The sequence below is a fragment of the Mytilus trossulus genome, chromosome 6 (genome assembly GCF_036588685.1).
Source record: "Mytilus trossulus isolate FHL-02 chromosome 6, PNRI_Mtr1.1.1.hap1, whole genome shotgun sequence".
Classification (NCBI taxonomy): domain Eukaryota; kingdom Metazoa; phylum Mollusca; class Bivalvia; order Mytilida; family Mytilidae; genus Mytilus; species Mytilus trossulus.
The window spans coordinates 38,020,350-38,042,587 of record NC_086378.1 but is presented as its reverse complement, the minus strand read 5'-3'; the positions used below and the strand labels follow the sequence as shown (position 1 = coordinate 38,042,587).

The 22,238-nt window shown below is 31.3% G+C and overlaps 1 protein-coding gene across 2 annotated transcripts in view; it reads right to left on the bottom strand.

Annotated features, from left to right (window-relative positions):
- The window catches only part of LOC134721289 (uncharacterized), a 37,905-nt gene extending 15,883 nt beyond the window's left edge, over positions 1–22,022 (bottom strand). Inside the window, exons 1-3 of one of the 2 annotated variants that reach the window (XM_063584171.1) lie at positions 21,778–22,022; positions 4,447–4,555; positions 1,080–1,202 (exon numbers count right to left, since the gene is read on the bottom strand). In XM_063584171.1, the coding sequence (XP_063440241.1) occupies positions 1,080–1,202; positions 4,447–4,535 (212 nt within the window). In that variant the 5' untranslated portion in view covers positions 4,536–4,555; positions 21,778–22,022. Of the gene's footprint in view, positions 1–1,079; positions 1,203–4,446; positions 4,556–5,328; positions 5,443–21,777 lie in introns of those variants that run through there. The other variant, XM_063584170.1, reaches the window with a different exon arrangement.
- Between the last annotated feature and the right edge of the window lie 216 nt (positions 22,023–22,238).

Genomic DNA, 22,238 nt, shown 5'->3' with positions numbered 1-22,238 from the left:
TTGGTATTTCGTTTCCATGTTTGAATTTCTAACATTATACATTTATATAAGTATCACCAAGTTTCATAACAAACCAACTTTGAAGTTTACATTATATTTCAAAGTGAAGCAATTCTTAAACTTTGCTGTCTTTTTCATTTATGGCAATTGAAAGTACTTTGTAATGAAAACCATATGACTTACAATGGATTCAGGGGTACTAACTTTATTATTATTTATTTTATTTATTTTTTGTGTGTGGGGGGGGGGGGGAGCATTTTATTCAGAATTTGTTTAAACAAAAAAATAAATCTATGAATATACAATTATTCCATAATCCACAAAAATAAGGATCCAAGAAAATGAATCAATTCACAATAAATCCGACAAACATGCATACAATATTGGTACATTGAAATAGAAAATGCACCACTTGATTATAAAAAATATATCCCAAAAATTTGAATCTGTATTGTCAAATTTAATGACATATATATATAAACATATAATACTGACTTTATGACCCCCAAAGATGAAATCATAATCTTCTGAAACTTTATTAAATATTCATACATTAACTATTTTTCTTTTGCCCTTTAGATAAAGTTTAACTTAGTGTTTAGATTCTTTTTCAAGGTCTGGTAGTATTTTAGGAATTATTATTCCAAAGTTAGAATTCAAATGTCTTCAATACCTAAAGGCATACAAGATATTTATATTTGCTGATTTATGATTTTAAAATAACTGAAATCTATTAATTGTGTAAATTAAACATTTCTAAACTTTCCATATATATTAAAAACTACTTGTTCAAAAATTTCCATATATCTATTTCTCAAAGAACTTTGCATTAAGACAGTGTTTGAAGTACAGACAATTCCAGGAAAAAATATATGAGGGAATTGGACAACATATTTTATAATACCTCACCATCCCCATTTTTTAATTTAAATTGTAACAGAAATTATTTGCTTTCACCTAAATTATCCAAATAAAGTTATATAATGTATTGTCCAATCCTCCCATCTATTTGTTCAAGGTACATGTATAAGCTCTAAGCACTAAACCTAGAATCATAAATTAATGGAAATATTTCTTACACATATTTTGTTCCACAGTCCATTCCAGTTATCCAAACCCATGCTTTATCCCAATTAGAACATTTTGCTGGTATCTTTCTGACCATGGTAACTTTCTTGTGCCGTCCAGTACCTTCTTCAACCCTGTAAATTTAATGTGATAAATATCTATAAAAGATAGTGACACTTTCAAACAGAGAATTCCTTGAAAGAATGGAACTTTTGCTGTTGCCTTTATGATTTACCTTAAGTCCTTCAGCCTAGGCCAGTCATAATGTTTTCAGACTGGTAAACATTTCCTGAATTGAAGCCTTGCAAGCCATTTGAATTTTAAATAAATATGATAGACTGGTTTTTGGGCTTGAAGATCAAAATGTTTTTCATGAAGACATTCCATAAACAAAAAAGGATACTCATTTTGCCTAATAAAACAGCTAGATAAAAACGTTTTAGACTTTTTTTTATAGCAAATCATGAACAGTTTTATACAAAACAAAACATAACTTCTGATGGACATTGAAAATAAAGAATTATTATTACATGTTTCATTATTTTAAGTTTAATAAATATTAGAGAGGACAGAGTTCTTGAAAATATAAATTCCCTGGCTGTCTATGAAGAAAATCGGCCTGTCCTCAATATTATAATTCTATTGCAAAACACCAAAACAGCTACGTTCCTTTGCAAAATTTTAATGCATTTTTGAAGATATAAGTAATGCTGTGGGAGATTTGTAGTAACATGCCAAAACTCATTGCAAAGTTTATGGATAAGTGATTTCTTTTTTAGAAACAAAGAGGTTCAATCTCCCAAGGATGCAGGATTTAGAAGTAAGAGCAAAGACTGGAGTCAGAACCATTTGTCTGGGAAGAGTGACATGCATATTTTTACATGATCTATGCAGACTTATACCTTGTGAACTAGCTTGTTTAAAATCTGAAAAGCATGTTGTTTAAGTACAATGCGAACTCATTTAAATGGTTGTCCTGAATATGCATTTAATTTGACCCAAGACTTTAATTAAACAACAATCCATCAAAATCATTGATCAAAATTGAGAGACAATATCAGAAACATGCATAAAATGATCTGCATATTTCCAAATCATTGATCTGATATCACCAAATACCTGATAAATTTTATTGGACTTTGTAAAAATCGAGTAAAAAAAAGGTATTTAATTTTAATGGTGAGGGTTTATCTTTTGGTAAAATCACAAATAAACAAATAAAATTGTAATATTAAATTAATTTTTCTTTTTAAAGTTTTAGAATTAGGTATTTCCTCTCTTAACTTTAGATTTTCTGACTAAAAAGCAATTTTGCAATTTAATTAATAAACTCACATATTTCAAGTTAAATACAACCATATCTGATATCAAGCTTAAAACAAGAATCAAACGAAAATTATACAAATCAATAAATAAAATGTATTAGAAATTTTCCCAATATTTAATTAAGACCTTTGAATCTGAAAACACCCAAAATTAAAATGCATCCTGAATGTATAATTAAAAAACATGTTACAAATTATTCAAAGTATCTAGATTATAAAATTATGATTAATTGATATGCTAAAATGCATTAATTGAACTTCATCGAAGATATTATTCATATTTTAATTTGTGGTCCAAAGAGAGTAAGGAATTTTATTTATCATGTAATGTTATTTCCCACAGGAAAACTTAATTAAATTGAGTCGAAAAATTCAACCATCACCAAAGCATGTAATGATGCCAGTGCATGCTTTCTCTTTCAAAGCTTGACGTTCAAATTGTTTAAACAGTGACTGATATTAACCATGATTCCAAAGCTTTTAAAACATTCTGTACAAATCAATAGAACAGACTAAATATCCTATTTCAATACTTTTATTATACCAAGATTAATTTGAAGAGGGTTTATTGAAAATTGATTACCATAAAAAACATCTCAATTTTCCAAACACTAATGAATCCTTCCAACAACACCTGGTTACAGGTAGGAAAAATCTTTTAATCCTTAGAAATTAATAAAGGAATACACAAATCTCCAGAGTTCTCAATTATTGAAAGATGTAAATACCAATTCCTCAATTTCCCTGCTTGACTCTGGTTTTAATTAACATTGGATTATTAATGTTCATTTCTGTAAAAAGGACAAGTATCCAGAACAGAAATTTCCTGTCATTTGACTGTATTTTCATTAGAGTTAACCTAATACAGATTAAACTCAAATTCAGCATCACTGATGCAGTAAATACGGCTAACAGTATCTAAATATGAACATTTTCTGACTTTAAGTGCCAATCTTTTGATGGGGCAACCGTTATCTGTGTATTATCATTTTTCTGATGTTTTAGCTCTATCTTTCAATGTACATTTTGGGTCAAGTAGATATTAAAGTACATTTTGTATCTATTTTTTTATGTACAATTCGTGTCTATTTCTTCAACTACATGTCTTGTCCTCAGAGGTCTCAAAATATGATCACCTGACATGTCTGACAAGAGTCTGACAAATATGGGTTTTGTTTGGACAAGAATTGCCAATTTTTTTTCAATAACCCTATGTGATTTTGACATATCTGCCAAACAAATATATATAATAAGGCCTCTAGTTTTCTCTTTTGAATTGTTTTACATTGTCAATTTGGGGCCTTTAATAGCTGACTATGCAGTATGGGCTTTTCTCATTGTTGAAGGCCATACGTTGACCTATTTAGTTAATTTCTGTGTTATTTTGGTCTCTTGTAGAGTTTTTTCATAAGCAATCATACCACATCTTCTTTTTATATATATATATGTTATTTACAAGTTGTAATGTTGTACAAATTATAGTTTGTACAGATTTTTTGTACACATTATCAGTGTTTTATGAACTGCTCAACACAAATGGATGATGAAAGCACACAGTCTATTGTTTCGCACATTTCTGTCAGATTTTCACAACTACGTGATACAGTCTTATGTTGAGCATTATACAAAAATCATTTAAGACTTTTTATGTATATGAATATGGTATAAGGAGAAAAACAAAATTAGAATTAAAACCATTTAGGTATCCTCATTTCCAGAAATTCAAAAAAAAAAATTCCCTGATCCCAGAAAGGTCAATCCTGAAATCCTGAGCTTAAAAAACAGTCGATCCTGGAGTCCTGATAAAGGTCCTACCCCCTCACTATATGATTAATTGTAATTATAATTTGTACAAACTTGCAACTTGTACATAAAATATATATATGTGTATTTTCAACAAATCTGAAAAGAGCAGATTTGCTTTTGAAAATTTTTGAAATTGTAATGTACCGGTATTACAATTGTTGTTACAAAATGTTTCATTTTAAAGTTTATGTTAAAGTATACTGAAACAAAAATAATTAAAATGTATGTTTCAATTAATTACACTTACAAAACTTTTTGTGTACAGCTCTGAGCATGTATAACATGTACAATGCATCCTATGATCAAGCATTTGTAAACTGCCATCTTCAACACCATTCTTCATATAATATTATCACCTGAAAAAGATAAAAAAAGTGTTGGTAATGGTCTATCCTGTTATTTTATTACTTATCAACATATTGTTTTAATATAGATTTAGTACAAAACTGCTTTTCTTTTGAAATTTCAGCAGCTCAAAACTTTTTGTTCCAGGGAACTGCTCATGAAACCAGTTTCCCTTTGTGAAGGGACTGAAAGTTTAAAGTCAAACACAAGACAGACCAAAAATATGCATTTTTTAACTTGCATTCATGATTCAGCCCACTGGCAGTTATAAAAGGCATTGCACGTTTGTTTTTTTTATATATATTTGTTGTAAAATAACATGATACATTTGGGGGAAAAAATGACCTCTTTAGAATTTAATTTACAGAATGAATAGAAGTGTAAAATTGAAATTTGCAGTAATCTATTTCTTTTATATGGCAAATGTATGTTTTCTTTTCTATCTGTCATGTCTTGTCTGCTGCTGTTGCTATTTTTGATGTTTGTATGTCGTCTCACAGGCACTTGTTTCTATCCATACGAAGGTCGACTATCCATATAACGTATGGATAGAAATAGTCCAAATAATTATGACGTCTTGAAAGGCTATTATAATGTTTTTTCTTTGACGCCTTACATCGAAGTCAGGCATCAAAGAAAAAAATTATAATAGCCTTTCAAGACGTCATAATTATTTGGACTAGGATAGAAACAAGTGCCTGTGTGTCGTCTGCATGAAGTTTTTTTTTTTTATAGGAAAACAAGGTAATCTGGTATCTCTACTTTTTAAGCCAAATTGATATACATTGCTAAGCACGTATGCATCTTCATATACAATAGTCTCATATTCTTGACTTTTTGCATAAAATAGAAATTATGGGTACAAAAACTAAAAAAATGATTGATTTTTCATCTTCATAGCAATATTCGTACCTCTTTTGACAAGATTGGTAGAAAGGGGAGGTTATTGATATGGTGGGCGGGTGTGTTCGTTTGTTTTTTAAAAGTTTTCTATTATGAATTTTAAAAAGAAAAAAAAAATATAAACTTGAAAAATTTAGTAGTTTGACGTAATTGAGGAACAATAGGGAAATATGTTCGTTTCACTATTTTCACCTCAATTACCAAAAGCAACAGAATAACTTCAAAAACATAAATCTCCTAGATTAGAGTATTCTTCCTGGATCCTCATATGATTGTTGTCAAAAAAATATACAACCAAACGAGGGGTAGAACAATTTATAAAAAAACAATGTCAGTGTAGATTATTTTGATTTATATTGATGAATTAAAGGAGACACAAAACTTATCAGTGGTACAAAGGAAACTATGGCGCGGTCATATAATACGGCGTGGTACATTTTCAGTTTTACGAAAGTAGGGCTACAATATCCACGAAAGCTAGGCACTGTGATAGGTATTGTATTCATGAATTGTTATTTGATTGTTTTGGCAAATCCTAGCCTCCACTATCAGCTTATTTTTCTTTGTGTGATCTAATTATTTTCAAAATTTTCAAGTCGAGAGTTTGAATATGTATCTAGTGAAAACAGAAATCAAAGCGATTGTTTAATGGTCTATTAAGTAATTACAATGATAAGTATCTGCACAGTGGAGTCTCTAATAAATTCGAGTTCACTTCAGATCAAAAAGAAGATATTCTAATGTCATACGTGTTAAAAGTAATTCATTTCCCGTTATTGCATTATTTCTAAAAACTAAATCAATTTCATTTGCTTCAAGCACTGAAGCGATTATTCATTAAAAAAAGATGTAATTATTTTTATCAATGTTTTATTAGCAACAGGAAATCATAAGTTTCAAATGTTTTAGAGAAAAGGGTATTGACAGAATTATAGAGGCGATAGGACCTGTCACCGTGGCATGTGGTTATGTCATAGAAACCTTCTGCTAAATACCCTAAAATTCAATAAAAATCAATAGGAATTTGTTAAATTTCTAATAAAAAAATCTTATTCGTTCCCCACCATCGATTTTTAACAAAAACTATAGGTAGAATATTTTAAACGTCTGCGTACATAGATATGCTATATTGAAGCTGAGTGAAAGAATAATGAATTATTAATCTGTACCTGCATGTGCACAACATTATTTTTTTGTAATTTGCGACGAAGATGAAGCAGATAAGGATTATCTCGAAAAAGGATCAGACCATTTGTTTTATTATTCATGTTGTAGAACATCAATTCGGTGCATTATCATTAAAGTAATTTAGATTGAAGTTTTTGAAGTATCTACTAAACATATTTTATAAAATTATTGATTGATCATTGATTGATTTTTTTTTTTTTTTGATTGGCCTATATATGATTTTTTTCTTGACGTTCAGTCGAAAATATTTCATGCATATTGAGGACAAAAATACGTTTAATATATCTTACAAAAGATAGTCTCTTCAAAGTGGGTCTTCGGACAACCATATGAAAATGATACCATGTTGGATAGGGGAAAATGTAAGCAGCGAAATTTTGATAGCGTGACACCTTCCACCGTGTCAAAATAGCAACGATTTTAACCTCTTTATGTCAACGAACGGTAATGGTTGTGGATTTATACAGCACACAGCCTTTTGTCATGGAGTTATATAGCTCTTAGTCTAAGACGCATTTCTATGCCCTGGTATATACCTTCGCATTGATGGGTGAGTGATATTCGCAATGGAGCCTTCAAATGCATGACTGAAACCTCTTCGATTTTAAACGTAGTCTTTATTTTTGGGATACGATTGCTGTCAAGCAATCTGTAGACTTTTACCATTGACCCTATGATACACTCCCTCACGTCATTCGTTTTATTCTAAACATTCAGCAACATCTCAGATTCTTATGATTGTCTTGCTTTAAAAGGTAAAAACAAGCAAAACAATTGATCATAAACAACTTTCCTGTAATGTTTTACTCATAATCTTCATGTGTGATATTTTCCTTGACTTATATGCGTGTTTTTAACAATACGGAAAATCAGAATCAAACAGTATTTATATTTAGTGTTTTTATAAATTTAGAAACACGTCAGAGGGAATTCCCAAATTTTGATAACTTGCGAGAGTTCTCTGAAAGCCGATCGATAATTCTATTTCTGTCACAAGAACTGAAGTGGAGTATTTCTATATTTTACCGTTATGAAACTGATATTTGATACTGTACTCTCATAAAGAAATGGAGAACCATTCATCATATCATTTAATAAACGTTCTTGTTCCAAATCGCAAGTCGCGGTTTGTTTATGTATTAATGTCCATGCGTGGTCTCACTAATTAGAGACAAAAAGAATTGTAGAGACAAAAAGCGTCAAGAAGCGACAAGAAGAATAATATTAGCAACATGAAACTATTTAGCGACAAGAAAACATTTTTTATTTATATTACTTATTCGAAATAAATATTAAAAAAATATGCAAAAGAAAACAATTTCAACGACAGGAAAGTTAATTTTGATAGGGGAAAAAATGAAACTTGTAAATCTAATTCAGTTGCTACATTTATTTACATGATATTTTATAAGGTATCACAGGAAGTATTACCTTTACCCTGTTGTTTTATGGTATTACTTTTACTTGTGTTTTAGAACAATAATATATTTTGTCTTTTTATTATACGACCGCAAATTTTGAAAAAAATTTCGTCGTATATTGCTATCACGTTGGCGTCGTCGTCTGCGTCGTCGTTGTCGTCGTCGTCGTCGTCGTCGTCGTCGTCCGAATACTTTTAGTTTTCGCACTCTAACTTTAGTAAAAGCGAATAGAAATCTATGAAATTTTAACACAAGGTTTATGACCATAAAAGGAAGGTTGGTATTGATTTTGGGAGTTTTGGTCCCAACATTTTAGGAATTAGGGGCCAAAAAGGGCCCAAATAAGCATTTTCTTGGTTTTCGCACTATAACTTTAGTTTAAGTAAATAGAAATCTATGAAATTTTGACACAAGGTTGATGACCACAAAATAAAGGTTGGGATTGATTTTGGGAGTTTTGGTTTCAACAGTTTAAGAATTAGGGGCCAAAAAAGGGCCCAAATAAGCATTATTCTTTGTTTTCGCACAATAACTTTAGTTTAAGTAAATAGAAATCAATGAAATTAAAACATAATGTGTATGACCACAAAAGGAAGATTGGTATTGATTTTGGGAGTTTAGGTCCCAACAGTTTAGGAATTAGGGGCCAAAAAGGGACCCAAATAAGCATTTTTCTTGGTTTTCGCACCATAACGTTAGTATAAGTAAATAGAAATCTATGAAATTTAAACACAAGGTTAATGACCATAAAAGGAAGGTTGGTATTGATTTTGGGAGTTTTGGTCCCAACAGTTTAGGAAAAAGGGGCCCAAAGGGTCCAAAATTAAACTTTGTTTGATTTCATCAAAATTGAACAATTGGGGTTCTTTGATATGCCGAATCTAACTGTGTATGTAGATTCTTAACTTTTGGTCATGTTTTCAAAATGGTCTACATTAAGGTCCAAAGGGTCCAAAATTAAACTTAGTTTGATTTTGACAAAAAATGAATCGGTTGGGTTCTTTGATATGTTGAATCTAAAAATGTACTTAGATTCTTGATTATTGGCCCAGTTTTCAAGTTGGTCCAAATCTGGGTCCAAAATTAAACTTTTTTGATTTCATCAAAAATTGAATAAATGGGGTTCTTTGATATGCCAAATCTAACTGTGTATGTAGATTCTTCATTTTTGGTCCCGTTTTCAAATTGGCCTACATTAAGGTCCAAAGGGTCCAAAATTAAACTAAGTTTGATTTTAACAAAAATTAAATTCTTGGGCCTCTTTGATATGCTGAATCTAAACATGTACTTAGATTTTTTATTATGGGCCCAGTTTTCAAGTTGGTCCAAATCAGGATCTAAAATTATTATATTAAGTATTGTGCAATAGCAAGTCTTTTCAATTGCACAGTATTGTGCAATGGCAAGAAATATCTTATTTCACAATATTGTGAAATAGCAATTTTTTTTTTAATTAGAGTTATCTTTCTTTGTCCAAAATAGTAAGCAAGAAATATCTTATTGCAAGAATTCTTTTTAATTGGAGTTATCTTTCTTTGTCCAGAATCAACTTAAATCTTTGTTATATACAATATACAATGTATATTCACTTTTTACTACCAACTGGTAAATTTAAATAATCTTTACCATTCAGTGTTAACAAGCAGTTTTTTTACATCTTAATATTTTATGATGTATTTAAATGAGTAGTTATTGTTGCAAACTCCATTAGAATATTTTAATTGAGATTAGTTTTGGAATAAGGGAAAGGGGGATGTGATTAAAATATTGGGTTCAATTTTTCTCATTTGAAATTTCATAAATAAAAAGAAAATTTCTTCAAACATTTTTTGAGAGGATTAATATTGAACAGCATAGTGAATTGCTCTAAGAGAAAACAAAAATTTTAAGTTCATTAGAACACATTCATTCTGTGTCAGAAACCTATGCTGTGTCAACTATTTAATCACAATCCAAATTTAGAGCTGAATCCAGCTTGAGTGTTGTGTCCATACTTGCCCCAACCGTTCAGGGTTCAACCTCTGCGGTCGTATAAAGCTACGCCCTGCGAAGCATCTGGTTTGTTTTTAAAACCATTTTTGTACAATACATGTATATAATTAACTTGCAAAATGCATTATTTGTGCATAATTGTCCAGAAAATACATACACAAATTGTGAAATACAAATTAAGAACTGAAATCAAACAAGAGGAAAACATAATTAAAATGTGAATATTTTTCATCATTTTATTTAGTGTATTGTCTCATTTAACGATATTTATCATGTTTATGCATATAGATTGAAGATTAAAGGAATCTGATGACAATCTTGAGTTTTCAACAGGTGTTCACTATTCGGTACAATAATTGTATATTCTGGTGCGTGTAATTGATGAAGGTGTTAATGGATGTTATTGTTGCAATAAAACAAAGGACACGCACCTAGTTAATCTCATTTGTTGCTCTTAATTGTGTATTACCTTAGAGTGAAGCCACAGCTAATGTTGGTCCTATCAGGAAAATTAATTGTACAGTTAGGAAGGAAATAATATTTCATGTTTTTGTTTTATTAAATCCTTCAAAAGGAAGGTGACAAATCTTTGTTTTTATTTTCATTTTATAGCGTTTACATTTCCTTTGCTTTAACACATGTTTAATTTCTACATCTATCAATATGATAATAAAAAGTACACAATCTCTTCATCAATTTTTTTTTATTTCTTCATCTTTCAATATAATCCTAAAAAATTATTTTAATGTATGTGATAACAAAATGTATTCTTGTCGCTAAATAGCTTCTTGTTGCTTTTTGTCACTTATTATTGTTCTTCTTGTCGCTTCTTGACGCTTTTTGTCGGTAATTAGTGAGACCCCACATGCGTGTAGTTTTCCTAATTTCAAGGGGTATCAGATTGAGTGATTCCCCGCTTCATTGATTAATTTGAAACTCATGGGATTCTTTCTATGTCTGTCTGCATATGGAGGGCTATTGTTGTTGCATAATTTTAAATCACATGCATAATTTAAATTAAAATAAATGTTTCATCGTAAAAATTACCTATAACACCCCTTCAGCAGAAATGGAATCTTCCATGTTATCGTTTCGAGTTGTCTCCCTTTTCGAAGTATTCGTCAAGAAGAATTAACTCGTTAATGCCGGTAAACGTCGTATTATATTAAGAACGATCTCAATGTAAACAGAGGAGTGTGTACGGAAAGGAGTCATGCCCTCTGACCCAAAGGAACTTCAATAATTAAAGAGTAAGAAATGGGGTTCCTCCTAAACTGGTCCGCCGTTCTATATATAGCTTCGCATTGAAGGTCAGTGTAGCGATAAGTGAACACAACAGGGGTCCAGTTTAGGGTTCCTCCTAGAATTACGGTGATAAGATACGGAAGCAAGTTAACTCGTACCACGGCATTGGAACCAAAAAAGTTATTTTGTACTACTGGGAAGTCGTAACATTCAGAAAAATATATAACAAATATGATGTTTTATGGGTTTCTGTTTGTAAACTTAATAGAAATAAAGTTGAATTACTTGAATTTTACTCAGGAGTTAAATGAAAACTTAGACAAAAATAAAGAATGTTTTAAAGCATTAATGTTTTACTCTTTTTAGTAACTGATCTTTCAAACTAGAACATAGGCGGATCCAGCTCCCCCCTTTTTTTGTGGAAAAAATTTGGTTGATTATAAAGGGAATCATTGAAGCATGACTGGAGCGGGCCCCTCTTATGTCAGTCAGCGGGCTCCCCCTTAGGAAAAGTTCTGGATCCGCCACTGTAGAACTTAATCCAGAGGAAAGTTAAAACATTGCTTTAACTGTACCTTATTAAAATTGAACATGTTGAATATGTATATATCCAATTTAAGTTAATTAAAGCTGTAATCCATGATCACAAATTGAATGCTATGTTTACAATAAATTATTGTTAAAAGCCATGTGCTTTTTTGGTGGGGAAAATGCGGACCCCCTTAACAGGAATCAGTTAAATTTCATTGTTACATTTATTTATAGACAGTAAAAATAATTTTGGCAATCATTTTGACTAACTGCTAAGATTTAATTATTCATGAAAAATTTTCTTCAGGTGAAACTGTACATGTATATACCTTAATTATCTACATCTGCAACAGTATTTTCTATCCCATATACAAGGAACATAAGCTACAAATTGGTCATTGTACTTTCAAATTATATACATTTTACAGACTTAAGAGGTATTGGGTGAAAGTAACGTAAATCATGTATATTCATCATTTAACACCATTTGAATGCATTTAAATAAGTTGGTACGAGTTAGCAATGGTACGAGTTTGCATTGGTACAAGGTTTTTTTTAGTGGTACGAGTTTACAATGGTACAGGATAACTATAATTCGATAAAACACAATAAGTACATGGCTCATACACTTGTAACGGGGATTGGCTATTCTTTAAGTTGAGTGACTATTCAGATTGTTACATTTTGCATGTGCAGTTGAATTAGTTTAGAGAATAATACTATCCAACCCTGTACCAGGGTTACCGGCCAAAAATGCTTGAGACTCACGCATGTTCATGCTTTTTTTGCAACAGTATTCTTGGATCTATTTTTTTCCTCTTTGATCTTTTCAATTTTGGCCAAATCTCATGCATTTGTTTAATGAAAATTTGGCAGAACTGCTATACATGTGTCAATGAAAACTATGGCAATCGTATCCCTCAGAGCATTCTGCTCTTTGATTCTGTTATATTTCTTATGGTTTTTTTTATTATTATTATTAGTGCTATAATGGCATATATTTTTTTAATCATTATTTTGTAGTTCATTAAAATCATTAATTTGTACTATTATTAAGGAATCATTTCCAATTTTAGATGTATAAGAACAAACTGTAAGACCAAATAAGACCTTAAATGATAACCAAATCAATCTAAGGTAACACGTCTCTTAACTTCTTTCTAAAATGAACCAGCAATAAATAACAAACAGCTTGATACAAATACGTTAGCCAGTTAATAGCCCTCTCTCGCTCTCTGTCCAAACCAGTGAACTATGAACTAACGACAGCATCAAACGAACATATATATATATATATAGCATTATCCTACATGAAGTTCGTAAAAAGAGGCCATTCGGCATAAATTTATCTATAGTTGCATTTACAGACTTCATTTGTGTTAAAATTTCTTCTTTGTTGTGTACCTGAAAATCAAGGCGTCTACACAGCCAAATATCATCAAACTTTCGGGGAATTTTGAACTCAACACAGACTATGTTTAATTATTTACAAGCGGTATTTAATGACATAATATGGAAGATTTTAATCAATCTCTTGATCTGATTAAACCTGCTCTGCACCTAGTTATCTAATATTGAAAGATACAGTTCAAGTGCTTTTCATCACGCCATTATCCTGGAATTATACGTTTAAATATAGGAAAAATAAGGCAAACGCGCATCACGGGGTTAGAAAATAATACATTCACATTGCATTTATAGCATAGAAAATATATAATGACGAGTGTTTAAGTCGTTTACGGAATAATCATTATGCAAACATGGCAAACCAATGAGCATATATGTAAAATTGACATGCTTTTAGGCATTGACATGCTTCTAGGCAAAATTCACTACAAAATCTCCTTATAATTGAAACTTGCAAATATATCGAATTACTGCAAAATGCATGGAGTGAGTAGGTTAAGGTAATTTCTTTGGCTAGCTCGGCTTACTTGTTAGCTGAACCTTGAAGTCATTATAAGGTTATGTATACTGCACTTCTTTTGGAGTAGTCTAGTCATACAGACATGCAGATATATTGGTTAGTCTTCTCTTAGAGGAGGATAGTATACCTAACCTAATAATACCTTCACTGTACATGTTCAGCGAGCAAGCAAGCAAACCAAAGATTTTACCTTTACTTAGACACTCAATGCATATAATTTGACAAACTATATATGCATTTTCTCTACAAAGCAATTGTAACGTGTACATGTTTTATTGCGGGTTGTTGGTATGTCGATTCCAATGAACATTTTATGATATAGTTATCCTCGGTCAACTGTAAAGGTCTTGCTCATTGTTCCGTGATCTGTAGCTATTAACACCCATATCATTTGGTCTTTGCTGTATAATTGTCTTATTGGTAATCACACAACACTTCTTTATTTTGGTATAGACATTTTGTTGGGTCATTTTCAAACTGTCAACGGTGGATTCAATTTTTCTTCATTTTTTAAACTGAATCTTGCAGAAGCTGCTCGATTCATTTCGATGAGTTTTCAATTACAGTTTGTTGTAAACTAGTTAATACTAGTTAATTCCCTGATTTTCTGATATTTTTTAAGGGAGGTTGCATCGATCGATCTATAAAATTTCGCACATTTTACGTTTGAGAGAATTTAAATCAACACGTTCGTTAAAACTGATGAGCTAATTGTTCTTTTTAAGGAAGAAAAATCAAGAATCTTTAAATGTAAAATGTCCAATTATACCAAACATGTCTTCGAGATTGACTTTGTTATGGATGGGATGTCACGTAAATCGTTACTAATACACTATCTTAAGGAAAACCGCTTTCCGTATAACTCCATAATGAACTCATTACTAAGAAAATCTTAAAATACGAGTCGGTCTCTCGCTCCATTAATTAATTACATAGTGATGGCGTGCGTAATGGCGGTTAAATTGTGTTCATTCAAAATTAAAACATATTGTGGATGTTATAAAGCTGTAAAAGGCTACCTTGTCGTGTCTAGAGTGCTAGCCTTTTTGTCAGCCACCGGATTTAATTAAGGAACAAAAAGACAAGATAAGCCATAGAAATGCAAAGACCTGATATGAAAAGACTTACAAAACTTTTTCAATCAGGGTACACGGAACGTTATCTCCGATAAAAATGACAAGATGTTATATATTTCCTATACTGGAAAAGGCTTAAATCTAAGCTGCTTTTTATCTGCAAAAATACGTTGGAAATTCAAGTTATAGCTTTAATTAAAAATTTATTGACCCGCTCCTTAGAAATGATTGCCCATTTACTGATAAAAAAATCTAGTAAAGCAAATCAAAATAAGGTAAGATAAACAAAAAGTTATCTATTATGTTCGAACTAAACTGTAGGGTTCTTTAAATTTTAATACAATTGGCAGAAACGATAGCAATTTAAGTATGTTAAATCAACCGAAATTTTTTTTATGTTAAATTAATCTTGTATCTTGAGTATATCCATTTCACGAATAGATGACTAATTTGTTGTAACTTTTTTTTTTTTTTTTAATCTTAAGTACAGTACAACGACGCAACTCGGTGACAACATGTCAATTTCGAAACTGAACAACATCGTTTTCATTTGTTTTCCTATACCAAATCTTATGTTGTTATGAGAACTGACGTGTGCAGTTGAACCTATGAACGACAGAAAGATTGATAGCATGTATTTTTTTAGTCTCTTGATATGTATTACAGAAGCAAAATGAGACCTGTGCATAGATAGGGCACATTTCATAACTGAGCAGTAAAAATGAGGAATCACAGTACATTTTGGGGGGAATTTCGGAATTCCAGAGTTACTGGACACATTCTTGTTTAGTACTAGAATGAAGCAACTTCTCTATATTGATGGTTGTTCTCATTGGTTCTCTGTAACTACCGAATATACTGGTAATAGGATAGGTAAAAATAGTGGCAAAAATATCATCATGAAATATGTATTATTAAAAAAAGAGACAGTGAACATGCAGTTACCGATTACCATGGAAATACTAGAACTTGCCTCAGTAAGATTTAATCAAGAAGCCATTTCACGTCAATTAAAATTTATTATCATGCAATACCTCGAAAACAGGAATCTCCCACCATAAGTATTGTTTACAATGTCAATCTGATCGAGTTTCCATGAGATTAAGCATCCCCTTTTCTTCATGTTTCAAAGATTATCAATTTTATGGTCCTAACTCATAATCATAAATTGAAATTGCTTACGCTTAACGTTAATGGTTTGAAGAAATTTTCTGTAATTCTATTAAAGCTTTGAAGATCCTACTAATTTCGCATCAATTTCAATTAGATCAATTACAAGTGAAGAATGCCACAGTGATAAATTGAATATCTCTGTCTGTTGTAGTGAGAAATTCGTGATTTTGTTTTCTGTTTGAAAATCTTGTTACGACGTTGATTGCACATTCACTGTCTTTCTTACCGTTGTGCTTCTGTTTTTCGCAATTCTGCCCTTCTTAGATTAAGTTCAAAGCTAAGATGCACACTACAGTCAACGGTCATTTCAGTAGCTGTCTTCGAAAAAGTGAAGAGCCAAGATACACGTAGGAGTCAATGGCCATTATATCAGTCTTTCGCTTAGTGTAAAGCCAAGATGAGCGAAGGAGTCAATGGTCATTATACCTAGTCTTTGGCACAGTATAAAGCCAAGATGCAAACACGAGTCATAGGTCATTTTACCAGTCTTTGACTTATTTGAAAGCTAAGATGCACAGACACAGGGGTCAACGGTAATTTTATCAGTCTTGGGCTAACTTAATCGACACGAGTCTTAAAACCTCATTTATAAACACTGAGACTATCAAAGATCTGCCATTAAAACCCAAAGATTCCAAAACAATACATATTCTCATTTTCCAAAGATAACAGATGCATTTTTCTTGCATCATTTAATGTTCAAATTAACTGTTAAGAATGCTTACGAAAAGACACAAGGAAATGATATGTCCATCGACAAAATCAATTTGACAAATCGTTTTTAAGTGATATCTATAAATGTTCTTCCACTGTCTGGCATTGTTCAGACCAGAACTATTTCTATCTGTTTCCAACGCTATCATATAAAAGAATCTAAAGTAGAGACACTCACTCACTGTTCTGATTTGCCTTAACCGCATGTTCCATCCAAATAGGTTCGCGATCTTCATTGATAGAGTAACAACAGCCAATGCCAAACAAATTATAACGAAAATATCTGATGTGACCAACCACTTCAGATGACTTATTTTGGAAATACCATCAAGTTAAGGTTGTGAACCAAAAAAAATGAAAAGGTGAGAAAAAAAACAAATAGTATCGATGTAAAAAGCTAAAAAGATATACAACATCATAGCCAAAGGAAAAATGACGAGGTACCGAACCGCAGTCGATAAAACATTGCACAGAAACATATAACAGCAACATGCAGTTCATTCGAAATGTGGATGATAGTTGTCTCATTCAAAATCATTCCATATATCTCCTTATTTTATGATCATCCCTACCAAAAAGAACGGAGGTATAACAATGGGTGATCCAGAAGGTAAGACATTGTCATCAGTGGGGTCCATCGTCTTCCTTATAATAAATAGGTAAACATCTCTGAATGGTGCCTTTTGTGTCATCCTTTACACGAGATTATTAGAACCTTATGCTGAAGATGAGATGAAATGTTGTGGAAAAACTAAATTTCAATCTTTTCAAAAATATTACAACTGCATGACATTGTGTTGTGAGGAATTTTAACACTTCTGGAAAAATGTACCTTAAACTTTTCATATAGAAACACAATACTAGTTCTTTCTGTTACTGACTGTAAAACTATCTTATTACAGTCTGATATGTTTTATATCCTGAACAAGACTGAATATTCAAACTGACAAACCGCAGGGTTTTATATACTGAACCGTGCATTGACGAAAGACATGACATACATTTTCGAAGACAAAAGACATTTATTACATGTTAGCCTCTGGAGGGTTTACTTTGTGTTGTTAAAAGAAGTAAATATGGTCCAAGTTCCCCTTTATTCATCATTCTAAAATAAATGTGCTCCTCGTGTACCTTGCAGTGGTGGATCTAGAAATTTTCATAAGTGGGGGCCCACTGACTGCATAAGAGGGGCCCGCCCTAGTCATGCTTCAGTGATTTCCCATATAATCAACCAAATTTTTAACAGAAAAAGGGGGGACGGGTCCCCCTCTAAATCCGCCTCTTCCTTGGAAGTTTTCAACACAATAAGACTATACGAGAACATATACAGAAATTTAACACTATGGTATTTGCCATCTTTGCTAGCTAAGGGTAACGATCCAGTCCCCATCTGGAAAGTAACAGGGACTTGATTATAACCCTTGCTTTGCTAGTGAAGATATGTATCTGCATGTTATTCTATTGCAGTACCTTACACTGAAATCCACTACTGCTACAATTCATCATATTTTGTAAACATTACAATAATTGGATTATAGCCTAGAAGATTCAACTGATTTTACATTAATTTCAATTACAAGCCAAGGATGCGTTTTTGATGAATTTAATTTCACAGCCTTATTTTTATTGGATGAGTTTTACTCGCCTAATTCTTCTGCATGGTAGTCAATTTCTAAGCTGATCAAAAATCCTATTTGTCATTCGGTTTCTTGTTACAATAAACTGGAAATTTTATATTTTCAAAGGCTTTATTTGCATCTGAAAAGATATGTTGTGAATAAGTTTTTCTAGAGGCGATTTTTCTTCGACACGAACCGTTTTGTCGTTCATATTAATATAAAGCTTGATGCATAAATGAGGAAGTCCTGCTATTTTTATGTGTCATAATAGTGGAAATTAAAACCAATGTAAACGATTTCCTGTTCTATGAAATATAAAAGAGTCTATTAGTCAATATGTCAAAGAGAAAAAAAAATCAATTACATTTTAAATGCGGATTCGTTGGATTCGAAGTTCGTTTATTATGTTTATTTTTTGTGGAATAACAATTTTGACATGAATGTACTTGGTAATACTAAATATCTAAAAGGTTAAGCGGCAGGTCAAACTTTTTTTTACACAGTATTTGGGGTCTGTTAAAGGTTTGAAAAGACGTGAGCAGAATAATACTGAAGATACAAAGGAGTCCGATCAAAACTCAGTGTCAAGTCAAACTTCGATCTTGTTCATTTTTTGTTGTTGGTTTTCTACATTTGATTTTTCTCATAACGCTGTAATTTTGGAACATTTTCAGGTATTTAACAACAACACTATATAGAACTCAGTACAATACAATCTTATACACGTATATAAACTGGCATGTGTTATGTCTAAAATTTAACTTAGTATTCGTTTTATTTATTTGTTTTCTATTGAACAAGTAAGGGCATGAAATGTTCAAAGCTTACAACTTTATCTTATAAAAAAGTACCAAACCAAATGTATTAAAAACCGTAAAAATCGAAAACCCAAATGAAAAGACTGACAGATTAAAACACAACGGATCTCACAAGCGCCGCACACATTGATAAACATGCACTTATACAACCCTGAAAACACAAGCTTTTGCATGTTCATACGTCTTCATATATACTACACGTAGGTGGCGCAATTCTTTTATTTAGTTTTCAATGAGAAACATGTAAAAAATATTTCCATACAAAGATGGAGACCATAATTACAACAACCTTCTCTTGTCGTAAAAGTAGGATAAATATTCATGACTATATCTTAGATATAAACTGGCATGTTTCAATTGAACTTAAACTATTATTTGTTTTGTTTATTTGACCATATCATAAAAATTATAAAAACGATTTAATAGTCATACAAACGCACTGTTTTATTTGTGTGTTTTATGATACCATTTGTATCAACTCCTTTAAAATTATATTGCTTATTTTAAAACCTTGGCTGCATGGCCTTGTAGTGTTAATGTTTTATCTGCATTCGATTGCTAACTAAATCATTTCGTTTAACGGAAATCGTTTTATGATTTTATTTCAAAGGTATATCTTTTATGAAATACAATCGAGTTGACATAAGAGACGCGCAGGTGTCTGTAGAAAGTGTAGGGCAACATTTAAACGTGGTTTGAAATATTTTCAATTTAAATTTTGAATTGTCCATTAGAAATCTAAACAAATCCAAAACATTTCAACAGTTTTTGCAGACCAAGAACTTGTTTTTCATACATTGAAATAACTGCATTACCTGTTTTGCCAGACAAGCATTTAATTGGCTGAATTATAAAAAAAACCCCATTTAGTTGCATCTTTTTCACAGTTGTTCATTTTATTCTTGTATATATAATACCTTATTCTAAGAATTGAAAGATGAAGGCATTGCATGATTTTAACATAATTATTTGGAGACACTTCTATTTCCATTTCAAATTGCATTTTTAAGCAATATTTATGATTTGTTTTACCATTTTAGCAATCCTGTCGAATTTTGAAAAACTTTTGAGGTGAAAAGAAAGTAAGCACATTTACTACAGTTTAAGCAGATGTGTTACTCTTATTGTCAGTCTCTTATAGTCTGAATTGTCGTTATTATATGAATACAAATATAGTGAGATTTGAAGAATTTGTTTAAATTTCGCTATATAAAGCTTATTAACGAATTTAAGTGTATAAGGATACTATTTATGTCTATTAATATGATGTGATGATGAGTATATAATCTTGGGTCTGTGTGCAAGTTTGAATTTCTTTAACCACCTTTATGTTACCCCATCGACATTGCGAATTTTCAATTTCAATTAAATTGTGAGATTGGTTTTCAAAGTGTTTCTCAATCAAAAATCCATATCATGATACTGAGGAACCATGCAAATTTTATCAACTAAAACTTCATTTAAACTCGCAATCGACCAAAGGCCGTTCCGAGACGGCAGCCTGGATCTCTCTGAAGTCAGCTACACATCTATTTAATGATAAAATGTCATGTTTAACCGTTAAATTGTACACATTAATGAAACGTTCGACCAACCTATTCCAATTCCCTTTTCCGATGTACATTTAATTAGATAACTGCATATTGAACATCAAGGCAGCGTATAATTCCTGACGATATTGAATTAAGTATACATAGTTAAAGCGGTCCGCGATTTTCCATTAACTCCAATCAGCACAGAACCACAAGTAGTCATTTTCTTGTTATAGATGTATTAAACATTTCTTCCTTCCGGTGGAAGGTCTGGCGGTCTCTGTTCGACATTCTGCTAAAATGCTCTTGTAGTAAAGAAAAAGAAGATAAATCTCTCCTAACTTCATTTTTGTTTAAAAGCTAGAAAAGTGATAAAGGACGATGGTTTGTTCTGCTTCAGTTCTTGAAAGATTTCCAATGCTTTGCTTGGATGTTTATGGCCATCTTGTAATGACAATGCTGAACACAATAACTTTTTTTTTTTAGAAAAAAAGAAATATATTATGGGCCCTTTGTTTAGGAATAAAGCGATTTGAATTTGAATTGCATATACATCATATGAAACATTTGAAAAAGTGCAAAGATAACTAACATTAGAAAATGTTTCATCACCTGTGAACTATACATATATATTTACTTTTTAACTCACGGAATAAATTTCATTTCTAACTTTACGTAAATTGTAACACACAATTACTGAAACAAAAAAAAATCAGTTAATACCTATCACCAAGTACCCGTCAAAAATTGGACATCAATGTTAAACATATTCAAGGTAAAACTGACAAAAACTATTTCCATAATAACAAAATGAAATCAGTTTGGAATTCATCGATACTGTCAAAAAACATTTTTTCCTTTAAAAGCTAAAATTTTCTATTTCATAACTCCACCGCAAAAGGAAATTATCATATGCCATATGTTTTAAAATTAATTCACGATAACTGCAGCATTTTTTGACACAATATTTTAATAAAGAGCATGAAAAGTATATTTTTTTACAGAGAGCAGGAAGTTTTCATAGCGTTTTGAAGATCTTTTTAGAATTAAAAAAAGGTAAAAATATACAATAACAACATTCATGACTGACTTACCTGTTATATTAAAGATTTTTTTCTACAAAGTCATATGCGATATTGTTTTTAAATATAAACGTGGAGACTGAAATCACTAAATAGTTCCGTCAAGCATCCAATGATGAATCTCTTTAAATGACTCTCAATATCCGAAGTACCATGTGCATTTATCCAATATCGATCGGAATTAATATCCGCTGTTTGTGTCGTAATTCAATCATCCGAATGTTTTAAAAGTGAACGTTTTGGTTAATATTTTGATTCTATGGTATTACAGTTTGGAATATTGCGCCTGCGTGACAGTTTGGAATTTTGGGATCATTTGCAGAAGTCGCTTGGCTTTTAGCAGTTAAATACGTTCGAGTGACTTTGATTATATTGAAGTGTTAGGCACAATGACACTAGAAAAAAATGCATTGATTTGTTTGTTGAAAACCATTAGTGATATCTTAAAGTATGTGCTGAAATAATTACCTTTT